Consider the following 22,193-nt stretch of genomic DNA (forward strand, 5'->3'; position numbering starts at 1 on the left):
ACTTAAGGGATATATGTGATGTTCATCCAACAATTACAGCGTTAAAGTAAGATAAGGCCAAGTGAATAAGATGAGATAATTCAGAGGTATCGTATTACACAGAGCAATTTCTTCAAGTTTGTGTGTGTGTGCGTATGTGTGTGTGTGTGTGTGCTACATGTGAATTCTGACTCTTTTTCTGTATGTGTGTGCATCTTTGTGACTGATAGATATTGATGGCTTAGTGACGTTAAGAAGGGTTGTCCAGGATCTCTGTTGCAAACATCTGCCTCAGCAGCAGATTTTTGCCCAGGCAGGGGTTAAACGTGTTAACTTCAGATATACAGAAGACAAGTGTGTACACATGGACATTTGTAACACACACACACAGCGCAGACACACACTAGTGCCACAACCTTTCTAGTGAGAGCATGAAATTGGTCATGGCATTTAGGATAAGATGAGTTTCCCCAGCAGATTAACGCACTCACACATACACACACACACATACACATACACACACACAAACAAACACATACACACTCAGATGTTTGTGACAGGCCATCTGAATGTCCACACATCCATTAGAGCTGGCTCCTCACTCAGCAGGTTTTGTCAAAACATTCAGAGTGAAAATAAGATGTTATCTTTTCCTTCCCGACACACCAGAACACATACTGTACTGGCTTAACTATATTCTACAGTGGCAGAATGTTTTTCATAAACAAAGTATTTTTGATATAATATTGGCAAATCTCTTATGAATAATGTTACATTTTTATCTGAATGCTATTTTTTCACTCATCAGACATTACTTCAGCATTTGATACAATGGATATGTAAAAAAAAAAAAAAAAAAAAAAAAAAGCCGTGATCTTTGAGTAGGCTCCTGTTACTGAGCAGATGATGGAGCACCATCAAAACCTTTTGTATGAAGAGGAGAATGAACATGTGCCCTCCTCTTTTAACTCCCAAACACTGGTCCCTCGACTAATTAGCAGGCTGTGAGAGGGAAGGTAATGCAATGTTGAATGAAAAGAAAATAGAAGAAAGAAAAAAAAAACCTCCTTCCTTTCATTTGGTATGTTAATATTTCCTGCTCACATACTCGCCGTGGCCATGAGAACAAGCAGTTTGGGGACTGTGGAGACACGAGGAAGCCAGTGAAGAACAGGAGAGGTTGAAAACTGATAGAGATGAACAGAGCTTTCATTTAATTGAGCAGGTAAAACAGGAATAAAAGAAGGAAGGGTGTGGAGATTGTGAGATCATGACTGAATTTGAGGAGAGGGAAAAGGCATTAAAGTTGTGGAATAAAAGGGAATCAAGGCAAAACTCCATGAGACAGAAGGATTAAGTTTTCTATTCAAAATGCAGTAAGAAAAGTGATAAGTGAAATGCTCTATGCTCCAGAGCCACAAATAGAGAGGCAAGCAAACACACATAGTAGTGGGGAAAAGACAAAAACAATCTAGTTACTGTAAAACAACAGACTTTGGGTCAAAAAGCTTGACAGAAAGAGGAGCAGGTAGGAAATTCTGCTCAAACAGGAACAGGCAAACAACCCAGGACTCCGTTAGAAATCCACAACGTAAGAAACACACATCTGTTATTGCACATGTGAATGTCTATGCAGGCTTGAGCTTTATCTAAATCTTAGCAGTTTGTGTTCGCTTCTATGTGTGTCGTGTCTTCAGAGAATTCCCTGCTGCTACATTCAGTGCTCTTAATAATCACCCAACAGGGAACAATGCTCTGAACTGCGTTCGTGCACACTTACACACAAGCCAACAAACAAACACGCAAACCCATGAGAATGTGTTCATTCTGCCTCCTTGAATGTTATTTGTACATGAGGAACCAGTTCTGTTCCTGTCGTGTTTGGTATTTGTCATACCATAATTGTCGTCACAGAGAACAAAAAAAAAATCAAAGTCAAATGAATAAAGTGTGATATACTTATTTTAAATCTCAATGCATCTATCCTTGCATAACCTTTTAATGCACAGTTTTGGAAAAAAAAAACATATTTGCTTAAGTTATTGATTTTCAGTGCTTGCCCAGAATGGTTGTGTTGTGATGATGCGGCTCTGTGTGTTTTGGCTTTTTGGTTGTGTCATATGGTTTCATTGTGTTTTCATTCATTCATTCATTCATTCATTCATTACCTCAAAACTTATTAGACTCTGTCACTGTTCCGTGTTAGTTTTCCATACTCTGGCTTTAGATTATGGGGCCACTATAAGACCACTGTAATACAGGCACGCTATTGAGTTTTTATCAGTTCTTTGGCGCAATAAGTCTGTCTTAATCTTCGGTCTCCCCAGAAGTTGTACTGGAAGAGTTAACCTGCAAGTTAACCAGGGCTCTGTTACAGTTCTCGTTTTACCTGTCACTCAAGACGACAATTCACTTCTAATCTAAAGGGCTAGTTTTTAGAAGTATATTCTAAGTAATACGTATGCCTCAGAGACTTTTCCAGTATCGGTAATTTCATACAGCTTTACTTGACATGACACAGACAACACTATTTGGTGGTGGCTAGTGATTTTAGGATAGTGGTAGTCTACAACAGTCTCAAAACTGCATTTGGCATTTTTAAGCACTCAAACAGAAAATAATTTACTGTTGCAGTTTATATTACCAAAAGACTTACAGCTGCTTCTGTTCATCTGGTGTTTGTGCCCGGGTATGTGTTTAATCAAGGGACCAGAGTTTGACTTTTGTTGGAACTTGACCAAGGTTGATAGACTTGGGGTGCTTTTCGCTGTGGCGAGATAGCATGCAGTCCAGTTGCTTGATCGTGGCTTCCCTTTTGCAGCGGGTAAATCTGTGATATCTGTCCGAGAGGGTTTGATGTGAAGGATGTGTTTCTTCAGCCTCAGCCACTTTTGGCTGGCATCCACTTTTATTCTGTGAGGCTCCATGGAAGCACCACAGCTGTCTGCAGCTGCTGTGCACCCAGCTCTTGATTGTTTCAACAAAGGAAGGGATCTCCATTAAAACTTGAGCCAAGTACAGCACCTTTGTACACAGTGAGCGGTTCACCTTTATCTTTGGAAATAAACTAAAAAGCTTGTCATTAGAAGTTGTCAAATCCTTGCTATCGCTTCATACGGTGATACTAGTCCCAATACCTGCTGCTAATGCCATGCTTTTGTTCTACTGCTTGACAGTTACTTGTATTATGCAATTCAGACCAATAAAAGGCTTACAAAGGGAGTGAAGGAAATCGCTAGATGCCAGCAAGATTTATGCATCTTAAATTTAAATACATTTAAATTTATAATACATTTATTTTTGCAATTTGCAGTTTGTGTTTGTATTCTTACCGGGCCTTGTTCTGCTTTGTAACTTCACATGGGGGCTTTTCTCTCACAAAACTAATCTAATTGTCGGAAGCCAAAATTATTCTCGTGATACCGACATTCGGAATTTTTCCCATGTTACCACTGTTGTAATTTGTAATGCACAAACATTGATATTTATTTACTTCTTTTCTACCATTCTCCATACCTTTTGTTTCTTGCTAGTATATAAAATAGGAACCCACCCCACTCCTATTTCCGCTCCTTCCCCCATCTATCTGTGTAACACATAATAGGCCCAGTGCAAGTCCACATGTGTCACACATGGGAGGAACTCCTGTGTTTTTAATACATTTTTAATCCCGCCATTTGATGCCCCCCTTGTCCACCATAATTTGTACTGACTGCTGAACAAAATCAAAGGGCTTTTTCTTGCCTCTGCTGCTCTCTGCTACAGAAAAATGCATTTTTTATTCCCCACCCCCCATCCCCTTCCTTCCCGACATTCACCTCACTATGTTTATTTGGACATGAAAGTGGAACTGTGTGAAAGCACTCACTGTTGCAAGTCACTCCTCATTAGCAATCTGATTTCCCCATGCTCTGTGTGAGAGTGTGCATTTGTGTGTAAATGTACAGATTCCCCATTATATAGCAGATAATACCTTTGTGTTTTCAATTTGTATTGTCCATTATTCTTCACTCTCCTTAGATTTTGATTTACATGGAACATGGAATTTTTCCGTCACTCAGTTTCCTCATCCTTTCCTTTCTGTTTTGTTGTGTCTCATTATGTCTTTCTCATTCTTTGTCTTTTCTGATATAAAGGGTTGGATCTCATTTGCATGTTGACAATCTGATTAAATGCACAATTCATTCGATTTTTCTTTTTTTTTTTTACATGCAGTTATTAAACACATTAAATCTAATACTAGGAATCAGTTATTGCAACCCAGTATGTGATACATCCACATAGATCAATGATATAACTGTTTCCCACAGTGCCAGCGTTGCGCACCACTCTACAATGACAAACCCTTCAGGTCCGGTAACCAGCTCCAGCCTATGAACTGTCGGCTTTGCCGGTGTCACGGCCATGCACGCTCCTGTCACTACGATGCGGCTGCTGATGACCAGCCAGATGAGCACTATCTGGGAGGTGGAGGCGTCTGTGACAACTGCATGCACAACACCACGGGTACAGTGATCACCACCTTTTCAAGAATTGTTCAAAATGAGAGGCTTGTTTTCTGATATTGTTTCAGATATTTAGAACTATATTTCACTGATAGAATCAAATTCCAGAAATGCCAAAAAGAGTGTCATGGACAATTTTAAAACAAAGCTGTCCTTACTGGTTTGACGGTTTCATGGATTTGGTTTGTATCCAAAAGTATCACAAACTACATGTTTAGAAAAGTTCTAAATAAAACATTGATTGAGGGTTGAGTTACTACTGCCTTAATTTTAATATTAGGATATTAAATATTGGAATATTGCTTGAACAAAATCTGACTTTTGTTCCTCTTCAATTTACAAACATTACAACTTCCATTCAGCATTTTAATTCCAGTGATTTGACTGTAGTTTATTACTGAAACTGATTTCCTAATTTTATGAAGTTCTTTTTTAACCATCACATCTATATTTAAAGTCAGCCTTAGTTGAGAAAACAAGCATCTGCACACCCTTCTTGTCAGCAGAACACCTGATTTATTGTGATTGAAATATGATGGTATGTATATCTGACAATATGGTGATTGAAGGTGACTGTTTGTGTCCATTGTCTAATTTATTTAAGCCCTCTGTGGTAATGGCATTGTGGGGATGATAACGTCTTCATCGGCTGCCTAAATATTGCCCATTGTTTTGTTAGTCACCCATTTTCACTCTGGGACAAATTAAATTACATCATAGACACTATATTTCCCCTTTAAAGTGCTTACTTTCTGTACTTCCATGGTGTTTGTCTGTCTCTCACTCTGTATCCCCTTTCTCTCTCTCTTTCTGTCAGGTAAAAACTGTGAGCTGTGTGTAAGTGGATTTTTCAGGCTGGAGGAATCTGATCCATCCTCAGTTACTGTGTGTCAGCCCTGTAATTGTCACACTACTGGAACCATCAACAGCAGCACTGAGTGTTTGAAGGTAAACACTAACATGTACCACAAGTGGCTGATGAGCACCATTGAGTGAAAAATAAACCCAAAAATGCAGCGAGAAGTGTGAGAAACGCAACATAATCTGATTTTCTCTTCGCTAATGTTTTTTTTCTCCCCCTCCCTCTTTCATATCTGCACGTGTCTTACCTCCAGGTAGGAGGTCAGTGTCAGTGTAAGGCCGCGGTAGCAGGTCGTCGTTGCACAGACTGTTCACCTGGGTGGTACGGTCTTCACGCCTCAAACCCACTGGGCTGTATTCGCTGTAACTGCAGCACTGTCGGAATCATCAGCACGTTAGAGGGAAAGGTCAGCTGCAACCAGGACACTGGACAGTGCCCCTGTAAACCCCATGCCACAGGTACAATGGACATAGATAGGCTTTTGAGATTAAAGTTTTAACAGTCTGAGAAATTAGATCTGTCAATAACAAGCTACTAGATTTACAACCACCCCTGCATTTATAACCACTACTGCCGGTGCATACTATCATTTAGTCTGGCACAATGATGTGCCCTTAAATATATATCAGGAAATACTTTAGACCAGTGTCGACTGCACTCTGACCTTTTAATTAACACTTCATTCGGCTTCCATATCCAGTTCACGGCCTGACAAATCCCAAGTTATATGTGTTGAAAAGATGCTGCTATCCCTTAACTCATTTAAAACCCGTACACGCAATCTACACGCAATCTGCAAAATGAAGTACTGAGTATTAAGATATTAAACGCTCATTGAGCAAAATAAAGATGTGCAACATTGTAAGAAAAAGATAATGACAGTCAAAAAAAATGAAGAAAAAGAAAATGACAGTCAAGGTGCACTTGACTTTCCATTCATTTTAAGGCGCACGGAGGCTCTATGAGTCGCTGTGAAACACATAGTTGTGTATCATTATACCTGTCTCCCCTTTTCATGTCCAGTCTGCCTCCGTCTTTCCCCGTTTATCTGGAGCTGGGTCTCGGGGGCAGCAGCCAGAGCATTGAGGCCCAGACCTCCCTCTCCCCTGCCACATGGTCCAGACCCCAAGGTGTTCCTAGGCCAGCCTGGAGACATAGTCTCTCCAGCGTGTCCCGGGGGGTTAAATTAATGAATACAAAACAAAAGGGAATAGCGCTGATCCTTCCATATGTTCACAAGGTGTTGTACGTCTTTTTAAAGGGGCAAATATGATAACTTCTCTTGCTAGACATCCCTTGATTATTGGTAGTAACCTGTGCTTTTCATTTATACACACAAGGAATCAAGCCTCAGTTAAAACGTAGGTGGAACTGCTCACTGGGGTGTACATACATGCTCCTAACGGTACATGTATGTACAAAAAATAGGCATGTGTGCACACATGCTTGTAAACACATACATCCATTACCCAAAGTGTTTTCCCAGCCAAAATAAACCAGCTTTTCTTTTGGCGGTGCTTCCAGGCGTTGTGCTTCTCTTTGCGATAAATGGTTTCACTCTCTCCCCTGTGTGTCTTTGAAGAGCAGGCTCGTATGAAATGCAAAACCAGCCAACGTTCCTCCTCGCTCAACGCATCATAGTTATTGCTAAGCCTGGCTATCGAGGGCCCTTGGTTGCCTGTGTGTGTGTGTGTGTGTGTGTGTGTGTGTGTGTGTGTGTGTGTGTGTGTGTGTGTGTGGGCATGCATATGTGAACTTGTTATTGTGTGTAAGATATGAGTAATGTTAATGAATATGTGAATGGCAGAGCATCTTGATGTGACCTCCTGTTCATGGATTTTTGTCTTCGGCAAGAGTCTCTTTGCGTGTGTGCATGTATGTGTTTCTGTATGTTTGCGTGTGACTGCATGCATTCCATCAAGGACTAAGCTGGTATTTAATTCTCTAATTCAATGCCAAGTTGATTAAAACAAACTGCTGCAGCCCTGTGCATTTTTTTCGCTTTCCTTCTTACAAGACTTGCTTTTGTTTTATTTTTTTTCTGTCCTTGTTTGTTTGGTTGCTCCCACAGGTATTTTTCAGAAATTAGATTTGATTATGGCAATTTATTACCGCCAAGCTGATACTTTGAGTAGAGCAATGGCAGGCATGCTTCAGAAGGACAGAACTGAAACGTGTGCGCACAGGCGCACATGCAAACACACACTCATAACAAGGTGCCAGAGTGCAGTGTGTACATAATAGTGTTTGAAATGGTGATGCATGAGCCTGTTAACCAGCTGGCTACTGATAAAAGGGCTGGGTCATGTCCCGAAAATACACACACACACACACACACACACAGACTCATACCAACACTCAAATATACACAGTGGTGCATGCACACCGCTATAAGGAATCACTTCCTGCTTTCTTGTTTGTTGTCTTCTTGCTTTTAAGTTTACCTCTTCTAAATTAACAATTTATTAATACCCACATATTCAGCAAATATTCCCCCTTTTTTTCGCATCAATGATTTCTTCATGATGAAGAAGGATTCTTTTGGAGTTGAGTAGTTTAAGTGAAAACTAAAATACAGTAAAATAAAGGGCTTGATGTATCAAATCATCTTCTGGGATGTAAACACAGGCCCGTCAGTGCATATTTGCCATCTTATGCATCAGCAATCACAGACATACACAGATACCTGTCCCAGGACTGCTATGAAATATGATCTATAGAGACAAATACGCATATGTATAAAATCATTAAAACGAGAATACCAGGGGGAAATGCCAAGTGTCTGCCGCTCTGAGGAGGACACACCTGGGACATACAAACAGACATTCACACACCTGGTTGTGTGCAATATTATGGACGCACAGGTATTCTCTCATGAATGTGTGGACACGTGTGCACGTGCACACACACACATACAGGCAAACACGCGCTCCTTCATAAACGGCTGTGGTGACTGTGTTGCCCCCAGGCATCCATTTAGGGACAGATTGCCTGTCATGGAATACGTATGGCATATTCAAATAAGCTCCCTCACCCACACTGCATATCATAGTTTAACTAGCCATACAGCCCAGCTCTGACACTCTAACGCTCCCTCACTATAATCAGTTTTGGGGTTCATTATTAAGATCTAGTTTTCATTAAAAACATTTGCAAAATATTTTCTGAATATTTCAAAATCAAGTAATTAACAAATTCCTTACCTTAAATTTAGAATTAATGAGAATGTAATGAACAGTGACATTGTTTGGCATTGGAAACATTTGAATAACGCTCGATGTGTCACGGGACATCTAGAATAAATAAAGAGTAAGCGCCGGTTTTCGAATCCATTTATTATTCAACACAGCAAATTTTTCACTATAAGAAAAACAAACAGGAAATAAGTTTCTCATTGTGCCTAAGTGGTTGTCTTTTTAAATTTTGAAAGAAACTTTGTTTTATGGTTTTACACCAGATGCTAATTCAGTACTTTTATGTTCCTCCATCCATCTTTCCATCCCCCGCACCTCCCCACCCTCATCTCTTGGGTTTCTTTCCCTCCACTCTTTTCTTGTACTTGCTTAATTTATTTATTTTCTTCTTGAGTGAAATTAAGTGTTTGGCCTTAGGTGAGTGATCCATCATTTGTAGAGTTCCTGGCCCTAATGATGGCAGTTTTATACACTCACCAACCATTTCTCTTGCTTTCACTCACTCACACGTATGCGCACACAAGATTGGTAGAGAAAGACTGAAGGATATTTTATCAACTAGCTACCTCCAAGTTAATCTTTCCATTTTTAATTTTTTTTTTTACAATTTCTCCCTATTACTCCTTAACCTTTCCCTGAGCAGTTCATGTGTGTCAGTGTAATCGTTCTTTCTCTCACATTTTCTTTATTCTTTTTAGGTCTTTCTTGTGATCGATGTCACTTTGGTTATTGGAACCTGTCCCACCCAGATGGCTGTCTCCCGTGTGACTGTGACCCCATAGGATCCCTCAGCCCGTTTTGTGAGCCCAAAGAGGGTCGGTGTGAGTGCAAGCCTGGTGTCGGAGGGCGGCGCTGTGATTCATGCGCAAGCGGTTCTTATGGTTTAAGACTGGAGGGATCCTGTACCCCCTGCAACTGCTCACAGGAGGGAAAAGTCCCCGGGACAGACTGTGATCCTGTCACAGGACAATGTGTGTGTAAGGTAAGATGACATTTTTCATACTCATCAAACATTTTTCTCCTTGTGTCTTTGTGGGTTTCCTCCGGGTTCTCTAGTGTCAGCCAACAGTTGAAAAACATGCATTGGATCAAATTGATGACTCTAAATTGCCCAGATGTGTGAAGGAGTGGGTAAGTGGTTGTATCTCTCCATGTGTGGCCATATGATTCACTGACGACCGGTCCTGGTTGAGCCCCGCCTTCTGTTCAAAAGCAGCCGAGGTCATCCCCCGACCGTGAGCGCAGGGTAAATGGTGTAAACGAATTCCAACGCATTTTAAAACAGCAGATTGTTCTGGAAGATGCAGTTCAGTTCAAATATGACCTCAAAGATTGTGAGTAAGAAATGCAAAATGAAAACAATATAAGCTATTTAGCTTTTTTTAGGTTTTTATTTTAGAAAAAAATATTACAGTCAAAGATGATATTTGTTCTAGCTGCAGCTTATTTATGTGTGATTACTTGATTACTTCAGAAAAAAAAAAAAAAAAGCGGCGAATATGGCTTTGGTGTCAGCGATCCAGAATTTAAGTTTCATCTTTTTAACTTTGTTTTTTAACATTGACCTAACCAACCTAGCATATACTGTGAATGACAATGGCACAGAATACAAAATATGACAAAATAATGATAAGAAGCAGTCAAGCAGCAAATCAGTCTACTAATTATCCAATGCATCCATGTGATTTTCTTGTGGTTAGCTTAATTATACCATAGTATTTATTATACCCTTAAAACAAGCAACACATTCATAGATTCCAGGAGAAACCTGAATTTTGTAGTTAACCTGGCATTGCTGAATTATAAGTGCTGATTTTTAAATTAAACCCAATATTTTCAGAAGACTTATATATAAGAGTTTTATTTACCAGCTTCTATCTCTGAGGTTCAGACAAAAACATGAAAATAAAAATTCCATCCCCACATAGGTAACAATTATTAGGAGGAAATTACTGCATTGCTCTTTATTTTATCAATGTTTTTTTTTTCTTTAAAAAAAAGAAAAATGTTTTATGGCCATATCGGTGTTGCTGATTGACCAATTGACTTTATTTATCTCACGTAGCTGTTGTCTTACTATAATGTATCTCTTTGATAGCCGGAGTTGCTAAAGTCACAGAAAGACACTCCATCTAACATCTTCCCACACACTAATCTTTCATCTGCTATCTCCCACTTTTTGTGTCTGTCCCATCTTATCTCTGTTTTGCTCCACTAGGAACATGTTGAGGGCCATCGCTGTGACTTATGTCGTCATGGTTACCATACCCTGGAGTACCGAAACTCCCTGGGCTGTCTGCCATGTGTGTGTGACATCAGCGGCACTGTACCAGAGGGTGTATGTGATATGAGGACCGGACAATGCCCATGCAGGGAAGGAGTGGACGGAGCACAGTGTACCAGTTGTGCCCACAACTACTATAACAGAAGTGCAGATGTCCACAGTAAGACCTGTTAAGCTGAAACCAAAATTATATTTACTTGTAGTGGCATTCATAGGTAAAACAAATATATTCAGAAATGTCAATTACCTCCAAAATTGAAAATATCTGGTATTCACTTCATAATGTACACATTACGAGGTAAATATAATGAACACACCTGATGAGTTGTGTTCAACTTGTGTTTTTAATTTTTTTTCCGTGTGTGTGTTCTGTCAGATGGGCTTTCCTATGGATGTGCACCATGTATGTGTGACCCGAGAGGAACAGCGGCGGGGTCAGTCTGTGACAGCGCTACAGGACAGTGCATGTGTATCCCGACACGATATGGAAAGGACTGCAGTGGCTGTCGCCCCGGTGAGCGGTTGGAAGGAAGTCAGGGGGGGTTGGGGCAGTGGAGAGAGAGGGGGGAAGGAAAGTGGGTGTGTGAGGCAGGAGTGAAGGGCGTAAGAGGTGTATATTTAAGCCAATTCCCAACTGATCAAGAAGTTATTCATATTTTGATAAAAATTATGAGAACATATTTGGCACCATGAGTGATGGTTCTTATGGCAATCCACCTGGAGCCACTGCAGCTGTGGAAATACATCCGTTGCTTTGCTGAGTAAATGACAATCAGTATGTGCAGCTCTCCGTGTATCCTTCTATTACCCCACATAGTCTCTCTGGCCTTTTCACCTCTGCCGGTGATACTTTACTTTGAATTTTGTAACAAGTGAAAGCAGCACTACATAGTAGCAGGGGCTCAAATGCTACTTCTCAAATTACATAATGCAGTAGCACTCATTCAGAGCTCTAAGGACACATGAAAGAGCCACCCTTTTTATTTATTATTTATGTATTATTTATTATTTTATTTATTTAACGGCAGTCTAGAATAGAACAGTAATATCCGATAAGGTTTGTAGCAGAGAGTAAGAAGTTAGTCCCCCACGTTGATAAGTGTCCTTTCATTCAAACTATTTCCACTTTATGGCAAGTGATCTTTAGAAAACACCACTGTAAGACTAATGCGTCAATGTTAAGATGCTTAAGAACTCATTTAAATCCCCCTTACAACGGCATTGCTGTTTTCTTCCCGCAATAGAAGATCCTGATTTTTATTAAAAGGCCGAGGAATATAATATACCGTTGCAGTCACAGAGACAATGAGAGACAAAAAGGGTTTTGAATAAATTATACTATTAAATTGTCTGTTCATATTTTAAGATGCTCTCTTAATTTAGAAACATCTTAATTTCAAATTGCAAACATTTAAAAGTACAATCCACACACAAAGACCCATTTTTTTTTTCATCTGTAGAATGTGTAAATAATTTTAATAGGTAAGCATATCCTGATTTCTTTTTTTTTTTTTTTAATAATTGTCATGTTGGATGGAATAGATTTGAAATTTGTTGCCCTTTATTTTATAAGCATTTTTTAGAACTCTAGTCAGTTTTTTTTTTAATTGTTTTCCTACAGCATCTTCGCCATAGTTTTTTGTATATTATCGCCCTGTATTGGATGGTGTGTTAAACCTCACAGTTAAACTTACAGATCATATAACATCTCACTTGTGGCCTTGCATCTCAGCTGACCAGTTCACTGCCATGTGACATCACATATAGAAAAGATACTGAGCTACTGACCTCAAAATGTGAAAAGAGAGAACACTCGGAAGAATAGAAAATCAAATTGACATTTCTCATTTCAGCAGATTAAAAAAACAGTATCTTTTTTACGTCGTGTTTTTCTTTAACCAGGCCTCTACAGTTCTCTTGATCAAGATATTTGTCTGGAGTGTGACTGCCATCCTGTAGGAGCCTTGCAGCACGATTGTGATGTCCAAACTGGCCAGTGTGCATGCAGTCACCCCTCAGTGGGAGGCCGACGTTGTGACCAATGTCAGGAGATGTTCTTTGGTTTCAACCCTGGCCTGGGCAGGTAACCCTATGAACCTCTATTTATGGAAATAAATAGAGGTAAAACACTTCTACTAGTTACATGTTCTGTGAAACTTTTTCTTTGTTGTTTGTGCCACATGTATACACAAACCAGGGACATCACAGAGCAAGCATACTGTTTTCTCAGTAACAACTGCTCACAGGTAGCTTAGTTAGAATAAAGCTGCTTTGACATTTACTTCTCACGTCTCTTGCTACACAGTATCTTACACACAAACATCCAAAGCCACAGAAAACACACATCTCACTCGAAACATAAAAGTGAACATCTGAACATCACAAAGCGCAAGTTCTCATATACCCGCAATATTTTCCAAATAATCTGTGTGTGTGTGTGTGTGTGTGTGTGTGTGTGTGTGTGTGTGTGTGTGTGTGTGTGTGTGTGTGTGTGTGTGTGAGTGAATGTGAATATTCATTGACCTTGTCTGATTACTGTCGTTGCCATATTAAAAACCATTACCGATCATTTCCGACTGTGCCTGAAGTCTTCTCAGCAGAGGAAGCGGGAGGATGTAGCAAGAAATACCAATTTGATTTGTGGTTCGATTCATATGATTTTGAAGCATTTTTATAGAGAATAGTGGAAATTGTGGGTAGAGGACATCCCATCAATCTCTCAATTTCTGGAGAACAAACTTTTTAAGTGCTGGTGCTGACTGCACTTCTCTCGCCAAAAGCTGCTCCAGAACGTCGAGCTGTTTATAAGTAATAACTAAATCTGTCCTCCTTTGTCAAATAATGGTCTTTCTAAAAATATAATAGCTCAAACATACTGTCTGTCCATAGATGTTGCCCAAGTCATTTGCAGAGACAATCCTGGTTGACCCTAAGCTCTCTTTTTCGGTAATCGTCCTCTGTTTATTTTTCCACACATCTACTCTGAAGTTGATTTTAGAGAAAGTGGTGTCGTGTTGGTGTTTTCTTTCTCCTTGGTATTGGGAGTGAAGGTCAAGTCATGGGTGTGTGAGTGAGAGTACCAGTTGTCAGGACAAATTTGCAGCTATTATGAGGCTGTGGCTTTTAACACTGATAAAGAAAGTGAGACAGACAGTGCATGTGTAAGAGGGGACAGACAGTGCATGTGTGTACAGTGTGTAAGATAACTGTGTGAGATACTTATAGGGTTTATACAGTGTTACTATCTCGCACAGTGCAGCGTACACAGCCGAGTGTGAGCAAAACATCCAGCAAGCAGATTGTGTTTCATGTATGTGTGTGTGTGCGTATGTAGAAGGTGTGAGGTGGTTGCCCTGATGATCACCCACTGCCCGGCCCCCAGTGAGGGTAACACCACACCGGCGTGTACCCTGACACATGCACTGTCAGTGACACATGCGCGCACAAAAGCACACGCTTTAAGAACTCTGAAGGAGAGCGTATTTCTTTCAAGGTAATTTGACAGTTAAAGGATGATGGCTGGAATTGACTGTGAGGATCTCCTTCTCAACATTATAGTGACGACCAAAGACCCAAATGAGCAATTGCACTGGGAGACTTTTGATTCCATTTATAAAACGATTTGTACTCGATGTACTTGTTTATAAAGGGCTAATATGATTTGCTGGAAACATAAAGAGAAATTGGAGCATGTAGGTCTTGATTCTTGTTTTAAACACGATAAAATGGCTGCAAATGTGCTGTTGTTAAGCACCTGTGGCATTTCTTATTGTTCTGGCCTGAAATTCAAGTAAGAGGCTTTTTAAGTGCCACCGGAGCGGGGCCTGCTACTTGCTCATTTCTTTATTTTAGTGATGATCACTTTCTGCAGCTCTCAAACGTTAGAGAATGTAATTTGGGATACAAAAGCTTGGCTTTGGTTGTTGTTGGTTTTCCTACCATCTTTTGACACTGGCATTTTGACTTTCTTGTCTTTGAAGCACGCTGATGCATTCATAAAGTGACGTGTTTGTTTGCCAGTCTACCTGTTTGTCCACCATCATTAGTACAGTTAACACAGAAACCACAATGTGCAAAATTACTGGCTTTACTGATGTTGAAAAAGCCTCAAGCCTTAGTTTATCTCTATTTGCAGATGCTTACTGAAGTGACTGAGCTAACAACATCCATCCCTCTGTGAAGGTTTCTGTGGGGGAAATCTCCAAGAATTTTGGATTAAATACTCACATAGCAATTAAACAATAAGGCTGCAGTTTTTTGTGCACATACTATACAAGTGTGGTCCAAGAACACCCCAAATTGTCACTTTTTTCCCACAGCTGCATTTTTTGTATATCAGTGCAACATGGTCTGCAGTTACCATTGCTATGAATTCAAGTTGAGAGTATTTTAAAACAATACAACGTGCCACAATTGAAAGGAAATCATTTGTTGGTGAAAACATGTCTGTTGTGAGATAGGGTAATTTAAACTCTAGAAGCAACTTAAAAAAAGCTCTATTGAGACAAAGGTTCAGTAAGTCCAGGTCACCAATTTTTTCAGGAGTGTTAGCATCTTTGCATTAATCTGAACTTTTTTTTCTCTCCATGATTATTCAGTTGTCAGCCATGTGCATGCAACCTAGCGGGCAGTGTCAATGGTTCATGTAAGCCAGAGTCAGGAGTGTGTATGTGTAAGCAGCTGGTTACTGGAGACAAATGTGATGCCTGTCAACATGGAGCAAGTCATTTGCATACTGAGAACCACTTTGGCTGCAGTAAAGGTTTGATTTACTTACAAACAAATGCATACACACATATAGAGTAATTTCAGTGTTTATGTATTTGATTACATAATTAAAACAGTGATTAGTTTTGGTTTCATCGATCACACTTTGTTGCTGTGCCTTTTTGTCTCTGTCTTTGCAGCACCCACCCAACAACCTGCTCCGGTTGGATTTGCTCTTAGTTATTCTTCCATTAATCTCTCCTGGCACCCACCTGACTCGCCAAACTCCGACAGACTTAACTATACACTCGTCCGGGATGGACAGACAGTGCACAGCATTCAGAGTTGCTATCCTTTCTGTATGTATTCGCATGGGGTTTATGTCTTCGTACTTTCCAGATATACATTAAACCAGCATCATTTGTGTCTACTCCCATCAACTGTTTTCTCTTTGTTTTCAAAGTTCTTGAGACATTTGAAGACACCAGTTTGGCTCCGTTCACAAACTACTCGTACTGGCTTGTGACAGCCAATGTTGCCGGTGCGACAATAAGCGCATCAGCCTCATACCAGACTTTAGCGGCACCACCAGAAGCAGATCAACTCCACTTAATCCTTGTGGGACGACCAGGTCCAACCACTGCTAGCTTCAACTGGAGCGCACCACGAAATGATACTGGCCCTGTGGAAAGGTAGAATTGAAGTTAAACTGTGCAAACTCCTAATGGTAGGTTTTAGAATGACAGTTTGCTGTAGCCTCCTATGGCCTTTTGGTGGCTTTAAATTGACGTTATTGGCAAAATCACTGAAATCATCAGTGTCAATGAACATCTACTCAGTTTTGTTTTGAAGAATTTAAAACAAATAGGTGACATGCTTAAGTGAAGACATGGAATGTTTATTTAGATGCCCTATACCATAATGCATAGTATTCAAGCTTAACCCTTCATCTGCTATAAGTGGCACTTCAAAAGATGCCCATTATTTGTTGGAACGCAAATGTTAAACTTGACAAACTTTAGCCCCCTTCAATAAATAGAAAGCTGATGATAATAAGAATTTAGATCTAAAAGGATATAAAGGCACGAAGGAAGAAGGAGCCTCTCTCTTTTTAAATATCTGTTTTCTGAACATGCAATGACATAAAACTTGGGCTTGCATTTAGTAAAAACAGCCAATGCAATGAGGTATTAGATGAGCTGACGAGAAAGAGATTTTACTGCAGAGGAGTGGTGCAGTTTAAAAAATGTAGGGTTGATTTTTACTTAATTTCTCATATTTACTGGCATGTGGCAGTAAAGTACCCTGGCTCCGGATTTCTGTGCAAGGGTTGTTTCCCACTGGATATCCAAAACTGATGAGTTTTAAAAGGACGTTTCCCGCTTGCTGAGTTTTTAACCAAGCCGCATTTCAAACCCTAAAGCGCATCACTAACTGATTTTATGTTTTTTGCCAATACAGGTTTGTGTTATCCTCCATCGAGTCATCAAGCAGAGCAGGACCTGTTATCCATTACAAAGGCCTTTCAACAGAGGCAGTGGCGAGTGGTTTAAGGCCTTTCACCCAATACACAGTCACTCTGGAGGTAGGGAAGTGGATCGTGTTTCTGGATCGTGCATCGAAAAATTAACCAATGCAGATGTATTTAGAAGACCATAAGTGACATTTTACAGTGAAGAAATCCTTGTTGTCTCCACAGGCATGCTCTTCTGGAGGATGCACCTCTACTTTACCCTTGTCTCTTTTGACAGCCTCTGCCCCCCCGCAAAACCAGCCCCCTCCTAAGATCACTGCTACTGGAGCAAATTCATTGTTTGCTTCATGGGAACCCCCTGGCCTGCCAAATGGTAGGAGCCCTATTCATACACACATTCTATAACATTTAGGATATTTATCTCACACATTCAACCATTCACATTTGTGTGAAATGTGAACAAACCATTCTCATTTATTAGTATTTGCATGTTATGTAAATTTTTGCTTTTATCATAATTGTTATTACCATGTGACATATTTCTTTTCATTTACCATTTTTTTTCTATCAAGACTTGCGAATTACAAGTGTGACTCACTTCAAAAATAGAAAAAGACACACACACACACACACACACACACACCTAAAGCCTGGAAATGGCTTCTGTAAATCCAGAGGCTTTGTAATGGCTCAAAGGCTCTGTGTCACACAAAGTCCTTTTAACCAGGTTTTCTTTTACTTGTCCAGTTTATATGTCCCCGTTTTTTTGTTTAGTTTGTTTGATTTGTTTTAAATCTTTCTGTTAATCTTTTTCCCCTCAGGTGTTGTTGGGAGTCACATGGGTTTTTCTCTTAACTGTCCTTCCCTTATTTTTATTTTCTTTTTAGTATTTAATCAGCAGATGTCCTGCAACACAAATGACCTCAAATGTGAACTTGAACTTGACCTGATTGTAGCATGACTTGTCTTCTGACCTCACATGAAAGATTGACTCAACGTTGGGGTGACAACCAGTAAAATAAAAAATAAAAAATAAAATTGCCTTTCGCAAGGTTGCTGACAACGTTTGCCAAAAAACTTGGAAAACTGTCATTTCAGCAAATACAGTCAAAACAGGCAAGCTGCTTAATCTGTAGTAGACCCCTATTTATCTATGTACCTATTTAGCTATATACTAATGCAAAATTTCATTTGTGATGTAAATTGCATAAAATATTACAAAAAAAATAACCAGTGCTGATGATGTTTCAGTTGCACTGCACATTTATTTGTCTTTTTCCGTTGTTGCATGTTGTTGCTTTTGCCGACACCATGAAAGTTGGCTGCAAGTTCCCTGGTATTTGGGATCAAATTTCAGAGCTACTAAAACTGCGAAAGTGAAGCGGATCTGTAAGTCGTGACACATGTCCTCTGATATGTTTTGTTCAACTTCATGACTGAGCAGCTGCTCGTCATGCTGCCAAACATGCAGAGCATAATATCTGGAGTGGAAGCGGGGCTTTGGCTTTTCCCAACGCAATCTTAATTGTTGGACAAGTTCACATGGGACACACATTCAGGGACCGTTACAGCTTGTATACATGCTGTGGCTGACAAATCTACAATGTGGTTTACTACAAGTGAGACAAGTGCCACAGCATGGGTTGAGCAAGTTGTGTCGCTTGCCGAGGATTACCATGCAGTGCTCTGTGGGTGACGTGAAATGGAACAAAAAAATGTTACAATTATCCAGTGGGCCAAAATCTGTCCAGAGCACCTGCAAAGTATTACATTTAAAGAAGAAAACATGACATAAAAAAAAAAGAAAATTATGAATAAAGTGGAGGAAACTTAAGGCTGTACTTTTAGCTTCACCGTATTTGATCTATTTGCATTATAAACCCCACCCCCCAGTGAGTCTTTAAATCTCCTATTGTATTGTTGCTCTGCTCTGTCCTCATTCTAACCCAACAGCCCATCTCTGTCATTTTCCTGTGAACAAGCGGAGTTGAGCATATGCGATTAGGATAATAGCCTGGTTTCCACTGGAGAGCAAAACAGGACTAGTCATTATCATCCTATTTGCTTCTACAGTGCCAAACACTGACCAGGGCTTTCTCATTATTGTGCTGTTTGATTATCCTCAAAATACATAACTGTATTGTTGAAGGAAAAAAAAAAAGAGAGTACTGATGCCAATAGAAATGGGTATTCAGAGGGGTGACCGTTTCAAATACACACTTGAGCCTTTGATTCTTTCATAATTTACAGGCTGAATTGGCACTTGAATACTAATTCAATAAAAAGTGTTGAACTGGGGAAAGAAATTTAAAAAAAGCACTTCAGTTCTCCTGTCCAAATTAAAACTCACTGCTTCCCCAGCACACTTGGTTTATTGACCCAAGGTAGAGGATAAATTAATATGGACAATACATAAATACACGAATGAATAAATAAATTTGAAATTTGAATATAACATGTAATGAAGGAAGAGACTGAATAAGACCAAGATTGGTTTGTCGATGGATATATTGAGCTCCAGGTTCAATGTGTCAGCTCCAAGGTTTGCTGTGGTTACCTCAAGGCCACATAATGAATTCACTGCAACATAACTATAATCAATGTTCACAGAACATTACTCTGTATGTTTACCACGTACTTTACATTAAGCTGACAGCTGTCAAGTTGGTCAACCCAGAGCGATGGATTTTGAAGTTATACAGTGCTTCATAAAAAATCAAAACAAAACAAAAGGGTCTTTCAATGAGCTTCTCTGGCCTTCCAATTGTCCATTTCACAAATATACAATAGCAATTTGATGTTTTGACCATCTTTGCTGCTGGATTCAAGGACCAGTCTGTTGCACCAGTCCATTTTTCTGGATCTCTACACGGATGTTAAGATGTAGCTGACAAAACATTCCCACTTTGACGACCCTTTGTAAAAAGGGGCTACTTAAACAAGAACTTGGAAAATTGTGGTATTGCTGAAACACACGTTATAAGTCCAACTAACATGTTTAAGACATGTCATGATTGGTGAATATCCCTTTCTATATACCATATTGACATTGTACGATATATTGATCCTGAAATATGGTCGTGCAACTTCATATTTAGCTTTGTTACTTTACTTTTGATTTATGTTCCATAGAATAAATAAACGGTAACAAATGTGATCGCTTGGGGTGAGCAAATATCAATAAATAAGGTAATATACTGGCTACAATGTGTATCACCGGAACTTGAAGAGAGAGAAGTTTAGTTTGGTCCCTGTATATTAACCCCTTTAACATTCTGTTTCATCCTGTACAGGAGTCATCACAAGATATGAAGTGTTCTTACGGGGACCTTTGGAGTCTCAGAACATTTCAAATCCAACTGCCGGGAAGAAAGTGTTCGTCAGCACCGGTTGGCTGGACCCGAGCGTTTCCTCTGAGGCACCATCAACCAATAGGAGCATAATATCTCCCCCAGAGAGTAAAACCATTGTCACAGGTCTGCAGGCCTTTTCGACCTATCAGATGAGAGTTGTGAGCATCAACATGGCAGGAAGTGCCACATCTGGGTGGACCGCCATGCACACCCTTGAGGGAGGTTGGTAGAAACACACATATATTTGTAAGCCTTATTCTAATTGTTTTATTCATATGCATGACTGTCTTAGAAAATTAGAATATTGTGATAAAGTTCTTTATCTTCTGTAATGCAATTATAAAAACAAAAATGTCATACATTTTGGATTCATCACAAATCAACTGAAATATTGCAAGCCTTTTATGGCTTACATCTTAAGAAATACCCAAAAATCCTATCTCAAAATATTAGAATATCATGAAAAAGTAATTTTTCTTTTTTTAATTGCATTACAGAAGATGAAGAACATTATCACAATATTCTAATTTTCTGAGACAGTCCTGTATATATTTCACTTTATTTAGATAGCTAGCAAAATGCAGAGGTGTTTTTGTTCATGTTTTATTTCTCTATGTAGAGCCAGTTTGTAAAAGACTTTCTCTCCACCAGTTGACAGAAAAAATGTCAAAGCTCATGTGCCATTTTATAAATAGGATTTCCATTCCCTTTGTTCGCGGCTTGAGACATTACTTGATTTACAAGTTCTCATTCACAAACACCAATCCAGTCTAATAGAAATTTCATTTTATTAGTTAGAATAACCTCTGCAGGCAGATTGTGGGGGACACTTTGCTGAAGCTGCCCTTTGAATGTGGTTTGAGAGGTTAGATCACCAAGTGTTCAAAGTGTTGACATGTTTTAATCTCTAATGACATCATCAACATAATGAAAATACTATTAAGGTGTTGTTTTGTGCATTTTAGATGCTAATTCATTTTCCAATCAGTACGCAAAGTAACAATATAGACATGAGGGGTAAAAGAATGAATTAATATAAGAAAATAGTCCTCTGATAAGCTGGATCAGCTCTTTCTGCCGTGGTTGTTTTTCCATGCAATTCACCAAACATAGTGACAGAAATAACCACTTGAATGTATTAGTTAATAACCGGTTAACTCTTCTTTGGCTCTCTCTAGATAGTTTCAATAAAATAAGTTTAATTTAAAAAGTAAAAAAATAGCACAGCAAAATAAACCAAGACAAAAAAAATTACCATCTGTCAGAAAAAAATGAAATGGAGTAAAAAAGCAAGACAGGACGGGTAAAATAAAAAAGTGTGTAATGGGGGGCTCATTAAGGTATTTGAATTTCAAAGAGATGATATGGCTCATTAAGACTAAATGACTGCCTCCAACATGACCGTGAGCTATGTGTCTAGATAACAAGCACATGATAACACCATTTCAAATCTGGAGTGTGTTAGTGTCGGTCTGTACAGATGTGCCGTGTTGGAAGGAAAAAGTGACTGGATGTGTCGACCATGAATCATATTTCACAGCGTATTTCACAGATAGATGCCATCAACAGCGGAACAAAAGAATTCTTCTCTCTAATCTAGCCTCTTATATTAGCTATCACTACTGCAGAATTATGGAATCTCTAAATCCATTAATTTCACACAATATCTGTTTTTTTTTAAAATCAGACTTTGTGTCTTTTGTATTTTTAACTGATGATTAAATTGTTCAATTTGTAATTAATTACAAGACAAAACGATAAAGCTACCGAAAATACAGTGAAGGACAAGTGATTTATTGTCATAGCTCGTGAAGAATGCTCGTACGTTCTTGTAG

General features: G+C 39.3%; 1 protein-coding gene across 1 annotated transcript in view; it reads left to right on the forward strand.

The window, feature by feature from the left end:
• ush2a (Usher syndrome 2A (autosomal recessive, mild)) overlaps nt 1–22,193 on the forward strand; it is a 190,570-nt gene that overhangs the window by 38,730 nt on the left and 129,647 nt on the right. The window contains exons 13-25 of the mRNA XM_086174562.1: nt 4,290–4,485; nt 5,302–5,432; nt 5,600–5,804; nt 9,239–9,522; nt 10,759–10,984; nt 11,201–11,338; nt 12,727–12,907; nt 15,423–15,586; nt 15,732–15,890; nt 15,995–16,223; nt 16,993–17,116; nt 17,231–17,378; nt 20,299–20,580. Of these exons, the coding sequence (XP_086030688.1) occupies nt 4,290–4,485; nt 5,302–5,432; nt 5,600–5,804; nt 9,239–9,522; nt 10,759–10,984; nt 11,201–11,338; nt 12,727–12,907; nt 15,423–15,586; nt 15,732–15,890; nt 15,995–16,223; nt 16,993–17,116; nt 17,231–17,378; nt 20,299–20,580 (2,467 nt within the window). The remainder of the gene's footprint in view (nt 1–4,289; nt 4,486–5,301; nt 5,433–5,599; nt 5,805–9,238; nt 9,523–10,758; nt 10,985–11,200; nt 11,339–12,726; nt 12,908–15,422; nt 15,587–15,731; nt 15,891–15,994; nt 16,224–16,992; nt 17,117–17,230; nt 17,379–20,298; nt 20,581–22,193) is intronic.

Source organism: Fistularia commersonii, chromosome 27, assembly GCF_037954325.1.
Source record: "Fistularia commersonii isolate RoL2024-O1a breed Wild chromosome 27, RoL_Fcom_v1.0, whole genome shotgun sequence".
NCBI lineage: Eukaryota > Metazoa > Chordata > Actinopteri > Syngnathiformes > Fistulariidae > Fistularia > Fistularia commersonii.